The sequence below is a fragment of the Pantherophis guttatus genome, chromosome 2 (genome assembly GCF_059756535.1).
Source record: "Pantherophis guttatus breed Tessera chromosome 2, ASM5975653v1, whole genome shotgun sequence".
Classification (NCBI taxonomy): domain Eukaryota; kingdom Metazoa; phylum Chordata; class Lepidosauria; order Squamata; family Colubridae; genus Pantherophis; species Pantherophis guttatus.
Window position 1 is genome coordinate 197,961,705 of NC_142064.1, and position 13,970 is coordinate 197,975,674.

At 38.0% G+C, this 13,970-nt stretch overlaps 1 protein-coding gene and 1 long non-coding RNA gene across 2 annotated transcripts in view; one reads left to right on the forward strand and one right to left on the reverse strand.

Annotated features, from left to right (window-relative positions):
* NDST1 (N-deacetylase and N-sulfotransferase 1) overlaps positions 1 to 13,970 on the forward strand; it is a 103,493-nt gene that overhangs the window by 73,031 nt on the left and 16,492 nt on the right. Inside the window, exons 4-7 of the mRNA XM_034402344.3 lie at positions 2,610 to 2,697; positions 3,214 to 3,368; positions 6,307 to 6,492; positions 12,442 to 12,570. Coding sequence (XP_034258235.1) covers positions 2,610 to 2,697; positions 3,214 to 3,368; positions 6,307 to 6,492; positions 12,442 to 12,570 — 558 coding nt within the window. The remainder of the gene's footprint in view (positions 1 to 2,609; positions 2,698 to 3,213; positions 3,369 to 6,306; positions 6,493 to 12,441; positions 12,571 to 13,970) is intronic.
* On the reverse strand, positions 2,717 to 4,754 carry LOC117655185 (uncharacterized). The gene is made up of 2 exons (XR_004588581.3): positions 4,631 to 4,754; positions 2,717 to 3,393 (listed from the first exon to the last, which is right to left on the reverse strand). It is a non-coding gene; the product is annotated as an uncharacterized LOC117655185 (long non-coding RNA).

Consider the following 13,970-nt stretch of genomic DNA (forward strand, 5'->3'; position numbering starts at 1 on the left):
ACTCTGCATAAAATGGGAAAGTTTTGTATGTGAGGTACTAGACAATTTTTTGACACCTTATGAAAAATACAATTTCTCTTGAAAGGAATTTGTTTTGAGGAGAGTATTTTATAAGCAACTCTGATCTTGGTCAAATGTTAATCACCAAAGGGAAGGGGAGAGGGGGGAACCTTTGAGCCATATAGCAGACGTTGGTAGTTACAGCAAGATTTTTTTTGAAAAGTTTTATTTCATGTCATTAGCTACTTTTAGAAGAACAAGGAAAAACATAAATCATACTATATGCCCAGAATTACCCTGTGGTAAGTAGGCAGATAATACATTTGATAAATAAATAAATAAATATAATAAATTGCCTTTTAAATTACTGGCCATTATTTTCCATATTTCAACAAAAGTAGAGATGGCTACTGAACCCTCTAGCTAGTCATTTAAGTTTAATAAACATGTATCAGTCAAAGGTTCAAATAACAGGTGCTTCCTGACTAAAGACCCAGTTTGGCAAGATCTAAATGTACTGAATGAATATTTAACTTTTTTCCCTTAAATACCCCTACTTCTAACTAGAATTTATCTAATGGATACCCAACATGGGCATGGTTCATAAAAGATATCTCAGGTGAATTTAAATATCTGTTCCTATCAGAAAGGCGATATGAGAGTCCAAAGATTGCTTTATTAATAGTGATCTCTAAACTTGGATATTGCAGAATACACCTGTAGTTTACAACATAGCTGTCCTGTAAAAGTAAACTTCTAGTATGGCATGTGAATTAATGAAATGCATGTATTAACACATGTTAATGAAAAGAAATATCTGAACTGGCATACATACTTGTTTCACTTTCTATGGTAACATAGAATTTGATGATGCCTAGCTTTCATTTTTTAACCTCTAGGGCAGTACTAAAATATTTTTCATTATATAAGAAGCTCCTTCCTCTCACTTTTTGGAAGTGAAAGTTGCAGCAAGAACTGTAGACTGGCCCTTAGGACATTCAGTCAAGTATTGCAACTCTAATGTTAGCAACAACAGTTCAAGAAGACAGGCTGCTGTCTTGAATATGTTGTTGAATGTTTTTGAAAGTCAGTAGATGATGGTCAGCTTTTCAGAAAGCAGGAATATCAAATTTAGAATCTGTGATAGAATGTCCAGAAACTTCCAATCTTGTGAATAATTGAACAAAGGTATGTTTTATCTGCAGTAATCCATACTCATGCAGAAATTTGTGCTATATATGGGGCTTTGCTATGCTATATATGGGGTTTTGGCAAAGAGAATGGGAAGTTCAGTAATTAACAGAATTAACAGAATAATAAAGTTAAAAGTTCTTCTAGTTCAATCCTCTACTCGAGCTGGAGACTGTATACCATTTCAGACAGATGGCTGTCCAATCTTTTCTTAAAAACCTCAAGTCATGGAGCACCCACAACTTTCAGAGGCAAGCTATGCCACTGGTTAATTGTTCTAATTGTTAGAAAATTATTTCTAGATTGGTTTTCTCCTTGGTTAGTTTCCATCCATTGCTTCTTGTTCTGCCTTCAAGTGCTTTGGAGACTAGGCTGACCCCAGGAATGAAATGTAAAATTTGTTACTACAGGTTCTGTGGGCATGGCTTGTTGGGGGGTGGGGTAATGTGACTGGGTGGGCGTGGCCAACTTTTTTTTTTTTTTAACTTTTCAAAGCATTTTTTCTAATGCTTTGAAAAGCCTCTGCTGATCAGGCAACTCAGCTGGGATCATCAGAGAGGCTTTTTAAAAAATGCCTCTCTGCCGATCAGGCAACTCAGCTGGAATCGTCAGAGACTTTTCAAAGCATATTTTTTACCACCTCTTCGGCCAAGAGGTTGCAGAAAAAAATGCTTTGAAAAGCCTCTGATGATCCCAGCTGAGCCGCGCGATCATCAGAGGATTTTTTTTTTTAACTTTTAAAAGCATTTTTTCGTCGGAAGAGGTTGTAGAAAAAATGCTTTTAAAAGTAAAAAAAAAGCGTCTGATGATCGTGCAGGTCAGCTGGGCATGGTGGGGGAGGGGAGGTGCAGGGATTTTTGCTACTGGTTCTCTGAACCACCTGCCGTCATCCCTACCAGATTGGGCGATCCGGTCCAAACCGGGAGCATTTCACCCCTGGTTGACCCCCTTTTTTTGGTGGTAGCCCCTTAGATATCGGAACATTGCTATCATGTCATCCTTCTTTTCATTAAACTAGACATACACAATTCCTGCAACCGTTCTTCATATGTTTTAGCTTTCAGTCCCCTAATCATCTTTATTGCTCTTCTCTGCACTCTTTCTAGAGTCTCAACATCTTTTTTTACATGTGGCGACCGAAACTGAATGCAATATTCCAAGTGAGGTCTTATCAAGGCATTATAAAGTGGTACTACCACTTCACGTGGTCTTGATTCTATCCCTCTGTTGATACAGCCTAGAACTGTGTTGGCTTTTTTGGCAGCTGCAACACACTGCTGGCTCATATTTAAGTGATTGTCCACTAGGACTCCAAGATCCTTCTTACAATTACTACTATTGAGCAAGTACCACCTAGTTATGTAGATCCAATCTTTTTTGTAAGCTACTCTTTAAATTCTCTTTTCTCCATCCTGTAGGCTTTGTTTGATACTCAGAATGAACTACGTACCCATATCCCAAATTTCACCTTCAATCTGGGCTACTCAGGGAAATTTTTCCACACAGGTAAGAATACAATTGGCAAAGTTTTCTTTGTAGCTTCTCAAACCTTTTAATCTCGGTGACTGGTGAAAATTTACCTAATATAATTTGAATATGCAAGTGTCTTAAAGCATTAGGGCAACTGTAAGAACCTGAAGTCCTCCAAATGTAATCTATAACAACAGGCATCCTTTATTATCTTCTATGATGTCTAAGGCTGCTGAGATTTGTACTTTGTAAACCATCTGAAAGGCCACAGGATCTCACCTCTGCATTGAGTTCTGGACATGGAAATGATAGTGTTGTATGTCTGGTTAATAAAGAAGAGTTTCTATTCCTTTCTACTTGGGGAGATCTAAGGTTTTTGGGTTAACTTAATCCATGCAGTGTACTCCATTTAATGCTGTTCAGTGTAGAAGCTGTCAGATTGCGGGGTATGATTTTGTGAAGCTCTGCCTTCATTTGTGGCTTAAACATTGCTTAGTGATGATGATGATGGTGATAGTGATGATGATGATGATGATGCTTTGGTCCTGGCAGGTACAGATGCGGAGGACGAGGGAGATGACCTTCTGCTCTCTTATGTGAAGGAGTTTTGGTGGTTCCCCCACATGTGGAGTCACATGCAGCCTCACCTTTTTCACAATCAATCCGTGTTGGCAGACCAAATGGCCATGAACAAGAAATTTGCCGTGGTAAGTAAAATGCTGCCCAGGACTACTGCTGGAGTGAGGAGGGTAGGTTTTATAAGAAAAAACAGAGGATAGTTTGACTATGTAGAATTATTAGTTTGCTTACTTCTCATCTAGAACCAGTGGCTATAACAAGTTTTATCATTGCAAAATGAAACAGGAATTGCCAGAACAGTGTGACTGTACATTAAACCACTAAAATGAGAAAGTCTTTAAATATTATGGATTTGTAACCAATTGAATAATTATTTCAGGTAATACAACCTGAAGCATTGAATACATGAAGGGTGGAAGGTTTGACTAACAGAGATTCCCAAATTGTTTCAATTCATGGTGCTCCTAGTAGTTCCCAAATTATGTGCTGCTATTTTTGTCCTTGTGTGTGTCTCCTGCAGCTATTGATCTGCAGCTGCATTTTTTTTTTTTACTTTTCATGTATGCTAAAAACAAATAATGGTTCCTATGACACCATCCAAATATCTGTTTAATATATGGTTCCAGTAAATGTCATACTATTGCCCATAAGTCTCTGTTTTAAATTTAAATTGTGATTTTGTTACTGAGTAGCTACTCTCCTGAAAGCTTAATACGTATCTCCAGAACCACACAGATGGTTGGTTGTGTTGCATGTGAGCTCTTAACATTGCTGTCAATGCAGGGGTTGCCTGGATGGTTCCTTTTCCTAGTAAGGACATACAGAGACGAATAGTGTTAAGAGTATCTCTAAGTGGCTCAGTTCCACATTAGCATTTTTTTCTAGTTTAGTAGTGATTCGTTCCTGGTGCTCCCCAAATTTTTCCTAATGTACTGTTCTAATTTTAACATTGAGCATATTCATGTTACTCCATCACATCCAGATGCAGCTGTGTTGGAATGTGCACCTGTAGCAGCATAGGGGGAGAATTTGGCCAACTTAGAGCTTTCCCAGAGAGAGGCCCAGACCAAGAGACTGCATGACCCAAAGTTGGAGGGAAGAGTGAGGAAAAAATTCAGGGTAATGGCACCCTAGAATCTCTCAGGATATATTAGTAGTTTAGAAAATTATAGCTTTAATTCGGCAAGATTCTGTCCACTACATGTACGCAAATAAAGGATTGAACTTGGTTGGATCTTGCTACCTTGCTGTCTCTGGCTTGGAACTGACATTAGGAAGTGTATGTTAAAATATTACTACACTACTTTCAGTTGAAAAATAACCTAAACACAGTTTATTCAATCAGTGCTTTTGCTAGATAATTCCCAACATCTTTCAGCACAGTACTTACCTGACCTTGTGAAATTACTTTCTTTTTAAAAAGAGCCTGCAAAAGATACTTCTTAGGGGTATGAAGTTTTGGAAGTGTTATTCACACTATTAATTAACAAAAACTCAATTAAAAGGGCGAGGAAAACAAAGCGTAATATTGTAATTTTGCAGAAGGCGCTTCTTAAACTGCAGGTTGTCCTCAGGTTACAATGGCAGTTGGGATTGGGATTGCTGTTGCTGTTGCTAAGCGACACAGTCATAAAGCACGAAGTCAAGTAACCACATCACTTAGAGAGACAACAATCCCTATTGATGTTGTTATCCCAAGAGATGCAGGTCGTTAAGTGAGAAGTGATGACACTCCCAAATAAGGAACACTGGTTGCTGCGGGGGTGGGGGTGGGGAATTGTTGGGAGGGTGCATGAGAGTTGGAGGTGAGGTGAGGCCCAGGGCAGGCCGCACATTAGTACAAGAAAGCCTGGGTGTGGATAGCATAGTGTAAGAGCAGGAGGACCAGGGGTAAGGAGTGCGAGCGCAGGAAGACCGTGGAGGTGGATGGCATGGCATGAATAGAATGAATGAGCCGGAAGGAAATTTGGAAGTCTTCTAGTCCATCCCCCTGTTCCAGCAAGAGAACCTATACCATTTCAGACAAGTGACTGTCTAAGACAAGTGACTGTCTAGACTCTAGTCTTCTCTTAAAAACATCCAGTGACGGAGCATCCATGATTTCTGAAGGCAAGCTGTTCCATTGGTTAATTGTCCTCACTGTCAGGAAGTTTCTCCTTCTCCAGGTTGCTTCTCTCTTTGATTAGTTTCCAACCATTGTTTCTTGTCCTGCCCTCCGGTGCTTTGGAGAATAATTTGACCCCCTCTTCTTTGTGGCAACCCCTCATGAGCACAGGAAGACTGGGGGGATTTACCAGAGCAACTCGCAGCTGGCTTCCCTATTCATGGGAAGTCAGCAGGGTAGGTCGCAAATGGCAATCATGTGACCATTGGATGTTGCAGCTATCAACATCCGGTTGCCAAGAGCGCAGATTGTGATCTTGTGACACATGGGTACTGACGCCACAATTTTAAGGACTGATTGTAACTACCTGTTGTTCAGCATTGTCGCAACTTTGAACAGTTGCTAAAGAAGTGGTCACTAAGTGAGGACTACACATACTGTAATCCAATACTTTGGATTGTTGCCTGGGATTTGTTCATATGTTACAGCATTGGGTTTTTTTTTTTTACTGCTACTTATTCAAATGTGTTTTTAACAGCATTTCTTCATTTCCATAAAAGAATTGTTCAGATGTGAAGTAGAATATTTTCCAGTTCAGCAGGGTAGAAATTTAGTGTTTGTTCACTTAACTATCTCCTGAAAAACTGTGAAGCATGATGATTAAAAGTCATCAGGCCAGTTCTGTACAAAACCTGCTTTAAATTGAGCGTAAAAGCCTGTAGAAAAACAGGAAACAATAAGACTTATATAATGCTAGTTACTCAATCCACTCCCTGGTCTGACTAATTCAGTAAGAGCAAAAAATACACTTTGAACTATGTCTTAAACTAGAATTCTGCCTGGATTAGACTAAGATAAAGAAATAAAATGAATGTCTGGCTCTTCTCATTTGCAGTGTAATTACTTCATTAAAATTCCTCTGTTAGCGTTAGAGGATAACAGTTATGAATGCCTTTTCTTAGGAACATGGCATCCCTACAGATATGGGATACGCAGTGGCCCCTCATCATTCAGGGGTGTACCCGGTCCATGTGCAACTCTATGAAGCCTGGAAACAGGTGTGGGGGATCAAAGTAACAAGCACCGAAGAATATCCTCATCTCAAACCAGCCCGCTACCGAAGAGGATTTATTCACAGTGGAATCATGGTCAGTAGAAAACATATCAATCTTGTGATCTATGGTAATGAATGCAAACAGCTTGCTCCCACCCCCCACCCCCCCAAGATTGTTTTATAGAATACTAAACATAAATCAAGGAATAAACGTTTTATACCACAAATTGGTCAAGATATAAAGAAGGAGAAAGTTAGAAAATAGGTTTTTTTACTTATTTTTCCTTTTGTTTGTTTTTTAAATAAGCATAAACAACAATAAGTAATAATACAATGGAATCCTTGCATTAAGCTTAAGATAGAAATGCCGGGGAAATTAGGAAATTCAGGAGGTTCAAATGAGTATAAAGATTTATTGCAAACTTAAGCTCTCTATAAGAGTCTGACAAATTTGCGGTCAAAGGAAATAAGACAGGTAGTCAAGGTAGACTGGATTTAGATATTTCGTGGGTGTGCCGGGACTCATGACATATGACACGTTTGACCCCTCCCTCGGGCTCAGCCGGGTCATCTCGTACAAAACCTTTATTATATACAGTAACAATCAGTTTAATGAATTTTGCAGTTATTTATCAATGCTATGGTCAGCTCTAGATGATAGTTAATGTTGACATATTTTTTCTCTCTATCTTTAAAGATTTAAATTATCTAAATCATCAGCCTTAATCTCTAGTCAATACTATATAAATACCAAAATAATGTATCATTTGTGTTTTATAACCATAAAATAAAATGTATTACTAAAAAATAAAAAAGAATAAGCCCAAACTATATCAAATAATAAATCTGCTTAAATTTGGATTTCACTATTATGTATATATTCCTAATTTCATAATAAGAATTTGTCTGAGGATCACAATTAAACTTCACTATCATTAGCTATTTTTAACTTTATGAATTAAATATATATATATTCATCAACCTACACAGATACTATTTCTGAATACAGTTTAAAGTAGCTTACATGATTTTTAAAATTTTAACCCAGCTGTCAGCCAATGACCAAATTTTAAAAAAAAAACAGATTTGATCATTTTTTAATGAATTATTGGACAGAATTTTTCAACAGGACTGTGTTGTGAGATTCTATGTAAGGATGCAACAGTAGACTCTTCTAGGAAAGGCAGTTCTCAAAACATTAGTGTCCCAGGTCATGTAGGACTTTAAGGAATAAAAATATTATCTGGAATTATGCCTAAAAGCAAATTGGCAGCCACATGTAATTGGCACAAAATTAGCTGAATATGCACCTGTTTCTAACCCTTGATGCAAGATGGACAGCTGTGTGCTACCAGTTGAGGCTTCTGAGTGCTCCACAAAGATACTCTCACGTAGAGTGAATTGCAGCATGGAAATCAGTAAATGCTATGGCAGTCAGGACTGAGGTAGAACATTCTGTCCTCTACCACTGATGTGGGCAGTGAGCGGGTGAGCTGCAGTTGGAAAACAACATTTCTATCCATAGCTTTTAACTGCTTTTCAGAAAAATAAGTACCAGGGCCAGGTTGTGGTCAAGGTTGTTATCTAATCAGAAGGATTTACAGAGGTTCTCTGGTTTAACGGAGGCGCATTTCTTCTAAAAAGATGGCATTCATCACTAGAATGATTACCATATTATCTGGATTCATTTTCAAACTTTTTTTTTTTACATATCCACTTGCCTATAGTTTCCAAACATATTTTAAGGCAGAGAAAGATGCTCTTCATTTCTTACGTATGTAGGTACATATTTGCCCATTGTGCGATTCCCAAAGCATAACAGATAGAAAAGTTTAAAAAAAAAAAGCAAAAGAAATTAAAGGCAGGAGATGAGGCCAAAAAAAAAAAAAAAAAAAAAGAACAAATAAGTTTATTTTACAACAATACCATTCACTATACCCCTGAATACCTTTCTATTACAAGTAGTCCTTGACTTAACAACCACAATTGAGCCTTAACATTTCTGAGCCCAACAAAAGTGAGACATTTGTTAAGTGAGTTTTGCTCTATTTTACGACCATTTTTGCCACAGTTGTTAAGTGAATCACTGCAGTTGTTAAATGAGTAACATGATTGTTAAATGAATCTGGCTTCTCCTTTGACTTTGTTTGTCAGAAGGTTGCAAAAAGTGATCACATGATCCCAGGACACTGCAACCATTTGTGTAATATGAGTCAGTTGTCAAGCAATTTAAAGGTTAGGGATTTTTTTAAAAATATAGATTGAGACTTCATACAGGTTTAAAGCACTAGTTTGTCCAGAATTACCTCTAGAAAATTGTCTTCATAATGAACAATATCATATTTATAGCACAATATTGTCTGATGATTCTGTTTCAGTTACATCTAAATTTTGAATAATACTAATAAATACCTTATGAAAAGCAAATAAGATAATACTACATTAAAGAATAGTAGGTATTAAGAATGGAAAGTGGTATACATTGTAAGAAGTCTGTTGATAAAGAAATGGGGAGGGGGGTATTCAGGATAATCCAGATTCCAAGAAGTTGTAACTAGGAATTTTAATTAGAAAACAGCATAGTTAAAATGAGATGGCCAAGCTTACCTTCTAAGAAGGGAAAAGGATATGTATTTGGAGCATTTCATATTACTTATTCAAGGAAATTCTATTACAAAACCATTCGTACAATCTTGAACTCTGAGTATTGCATGTTTTTGACCAGTGTATAACTCTTTTAGGAAAATGAACTAATTGCACATGTTAGAAACTTTACATAATTTCAAGAACATGCTTTGGACGTTTTTAATATGGGTTATCGTAAAGGAAGACTTCTATTTAGTTACATTGCTAGTTTCAACTAGAATTTTGTAATTGCAACTTGAAAATCATCTGAAGTTTTATGTTGAGAGGGAGAGAGAGAGAGACCATATTACTTTACAATAAAAATTAAAATAAAATTTAGCTGGACAGATAATTCTAGGACCTTTATAATTTCTAGGTGCCTAGTCTTTTAAATAATTCCTACCAAACCTATTAGATTGCCTTGGTTGTTATGATGGGCTGCATACGGTTCATGAAAGTTCATGATGGCCATTGGTGATTGTTTCTTTTTCCTGAGATAGTCTAATCAACTTGAAAGGAGCAGCTGCTGTGTACTTTGCCTTTGTTCTCAGATTCATGAAAAAGCATAAAATCAACATAGGAAGAGATTTTTCTCCCTTGGGAAGGAAGGAACTGGAACAAAGTTTCTTCCTTCTGTTGTCCTCACCCTGCATCCGAAATCCATGTACCAGATGCAGATTGTACCCTTTGTCTCAGCATTTAGTCTTTTGGCAACATTTGAAGTAAGCCAGGTTATGATAGGCAGTGGCTTTGCCAAGGCCAAGCAAATTATGTCAGTTATGTTTCTTAGTTTTTCCAGTGTCCACTGCAACAGTGTCTTAATAGGAGCACAGGATAGAACTTGCTTCATAGCTTCCCACTTATCAGGATTCTGCATAGGGTATCCTAAATTAGGTTAAGGAAGCAAACTGTGCAGACCCAGCATGGCAGGACTTATATCAAGCGAAAATAAAATAAAACAGTATTTCAGCAGTATTTCAGCAGAGCTTACATATACAGTGAAACTTTAAAAATCATGCATAAACAGAGAACCTCAGCAGATGAAAGATACCTCAAGACAGACTTTTTGGTTCTCCTTAAATTAGATAAAAATGATTTTTTTTTAAAAAAATGCATTTTTGTATTTATGATCAACCAAAAAGTGTCAGAGGCTTTTTGTACCCTAGTGTTCCCTTTGAAGCATAATGAAGCATATTTTAGTCTGATACATTTGACACAAATCAGATACCAGGAAACTCTGATTTTTTCCATTTAGCTTATTTAGCTTGGTGTGGGGATGGGAATTGGGACATAGTTGTTTTCTGGAGCAGATTGGAAATTATTCTTTTGTTTAAAGTTGAGAGGTACTAAAATAGGCAGTCAGTCTGCCTTTGCTTGAGCTGATGGACTTGAAGGTGTGTGTGAGAGAGAGAGGGAGAGAGAGAAGGAAGGAAGGAAGGAAAGAGGAAAGGAAGGAAGGAAGGAAGGAAGGAAGGAAGAAAAAGAAAGAAAGAAAGAAAGAAAGAAAGAAAGAAAGAAAGAAAGAAAGAAAGAAAGAAAGAAAGAAAGAAAGAAAGAAAGAAAGGATTACAGAATTGGAAGGGACTTTGGAGATTTTCTAGCCCAACACCATGCTGAGGCAGGAAACCCAGTACTATTTCAGACAAATGGTTGTCTGGTCTCTTCTTAAAAACTTGCAGTGTTGGAGCATCCACAACTTCTAGAGGCAAATCGCTCCACTGATTAATTGTTCTAACTGTCAGGAAATTTCTCTTTACTTCTACGTTGCTTCTCTCCCTGAGAAAGGAAGAAAGGGAGAAGGAAAGGAAAGAAAGAACAGTTATGCACTTATATGAATTGTTGTGGAGGTTAATAAATCAATAAACCGTGAACCTCTATCTCTATGAAACTCTACTTAAACAAATGAGCTTCTGAAGCAGCTACCCCAAATTTATTTATTTATTTATTTATTTATTTATTTATTTATTTATTTATTTATTTATTTATTTATTTATTATATTTCTATACCGCCTTTCTCCTATAGGACTCAAGGCGGTGTACAGTCAAGAAAAATATAGATACACAAACATCATAAAATTGCTAATTAAAATTATCATTATAACATAGTTTGGCCCAATTAAATAGAACCTAAAATTAGATAACATTTTAAAAACATTCACATGTTCATATGTTTAGCCCAGCTTGTTGGAACATCAGGGTTTTGAGGGCACGGTGGAAAGCACAGAGATCAGGGATATTTCGTATCTCAGGGGGCAGTTCATTCCAAAGGGTTGGAGCCCTCACAGAGAAGGCCCTCCCCCTGGGAGTTGCCAGTTGGCATAATTTGACTGACTGAGTAGTCCCTCCCTGTGAGAACGAACTGGTCGGTGGGAGGCTATTGGTGGCAAAAGACGGTCTCATAGGTACCCAGGTCCTAAGCCATGGAGCGCTTTAAAGGTGATAACTAACACCTTGAATCGCACCCAGAAGACCACCGGGAGCCAGTGCAGCTTGCGTAGGAGAGGTGTTACATGGGCGCAACGAGCTGCGCCCATAATCACCTGCGCGGCTACATTCTGGACCAGTTGGAGCCTCCGGGTGCTTTTCAAGGGGAGCCACATGTAGAGAGCATTACAGTAGTCCATACGGGAGGTGACTAGGGCATGAGTGACCGTGCGCAAGGCGTCCCGATCCAGAAAGGGACGCAACTGGCGAACCTGATAAAAGGCACCCCTGGCCACGGCTGTCAAATGATCTTCTAAAGATAGCCGTGAATCCAGGAGGACACCCAAGTTGCGGGCCCTCTCTGTGGGGAGCAAGATCTCATCCCCAATTGTCAGTGATGGTACCAGCTGACTATACCGGGACGCCGGAAGCCACAGCCACTTGATTTGAAGGGGTTGAGTCTGAGCTTGTTTCTCCCCATCCAGATCCGCACGGCCTCCAGGCAACGGGACATCACAGCAAGGGCATCATTGGGGTGGTCTGGGGTGGAGATGTATAGCTGTGTGTCATCAGCATACTGATGAACACTCACCCCGAAACTACGGATGATCTCACCTAGCAGTTTAAGAAATATTTTTAATTTTTAGAGAAAAAATTAGAAATATTTTTTCTCTAACATGAATGACTGTATTTATGTGTGAAAATATGAACTCCAATATCACGGTACAGGATCAGTTCTTACCCTTACTAAAAACTTAGCCATCTCCAAAGTCAGTAAAAAGTGAATACAAAACAGTAAGAGATTAGGTTTTAGAAGCCTTCAAAACAAGACCCCAATATCCAAATGGAAAAATTAATGCTGACTTTCTAAATCTGATGGGATGAATTTGTGGGAGATCTGTTGAGCAGATCTAATTTCTAATCTAATAATAGAAATCTAATAATTTCTAATTTGCTACTTGTCCATCTCTCCCCCACCCCACTTTCTTGCTAGGTTCTTCCACGGCAAACTTGTGGATTATTTACACATACCATATTCTATAATGAATACCCAGGTGGCTCAAGTGAATTGGATAAAATCATCAATGGAGGCGAGCTTTTTCTGACTGTTCTCCTTAATCCTGTAAGTATTACTTCAAGGACCAATGGGCTGAAATCCTTGCAGCAAAGCAAAGGCAGGATATAAATAGAATGATTAAGTTAAAAAATCCATTAGCTACTGAAAGGTTATGGAGTTGATAAATTCTAGAGCTGAATAGTTTTCAAAAAAGTATGTATATGCGTAATGTATATGTAGGCGAAACAGTGTGTGTGTGTATGTGTTTGGGTGAATGGATAGATAAATATGATTTAGAAGTGATTAAGAAGCTGAAAGGGTTTAGGCATAAGAGTTCAGCAAGAGCCATAAATAGTAATATCATTTGGATAATTGCCTGGTCAAAGTTTATTACATGGTATGAGCACAGTGAAATACATTAAGTGGACACAATTATGAGTGCTGTCAAGTAAACGTTTTTTTCCTGAAGTCAACAAAAATTAAAACTGGGGAGAAACTGACTGAAGTTGGGAGCAAATTTAGAATAGATGAAAGCATTTATTTTATTTTTTTTGCTTTAATTTATATGCTGCCCTTCTCCGGAGACTCAGGGCGGCTTACAATGCGTTAAGCAATAGCCTTCATACTTTTGTATATTTATACAAAGTCAGTTTGTTGCCCCCACAATCTGGGTCCTCATTTCACCTACCTTTAAAAGGATGGAAGACTGAGTCAACCTTGAGCCTGGTGAGATTTGAACTTGCAGTAATTGCAAGCAGCAGTTGTTAATAACAGTGCTTTAGTCCACTGCACTACAGGCTCTTGCTGTAGACTCAGCATTTTTGACTCAGCATTTAATCCACTTGGATATTTGGATCAGCTTGGATATTTTTAAACGGGCAGAAATGCCTCTGTTCTTTGTAGAAAATATGGTAGGTAAATAGTAAGGAGAATCTTTTAAAAAAGTGAATTAACAGAAGATGTAACTTTTATTATTGATAGTTTACTTCTTATCCTAAATATAAAGATTTTTTTCCTCCATCCTGGCTAAATTTTGAAACTTCTGTGGGGTGTTTGGATAGGGGAGAGAAACATGGTGGCACTTAATGCAGGAAAGCATTTTTGTGGTTTTTAGTTACCGCGTTTCCCTGAAAATAAGACCCTGTTTTATATATTTTTGAACCCCGAAATAAATGCTTGGCCTTATTTTTGGGGAGGTCTTATTTTAGGGCGTGTGGAGCAAGACGGGGCTCCTTTTGCCTTCTTACCTGATCTCCAGCTCTGTCTCCCTAATCCTAACCAGAAGAAATGGCGGGGACCGGCTGTGCATGCATTTAAATATTTTCGGGGAGGGATTATTTTTGGGTGGGTGGAGTTTTATTTTAGCACATGCGCTCAAAAGCCTGATTGGACTTATTATCAAGGGATGTCTTATTTTTGGGAAAACAGGGTAGTTCATTTGCATGTTTTGTTCATCTGCAAATGAA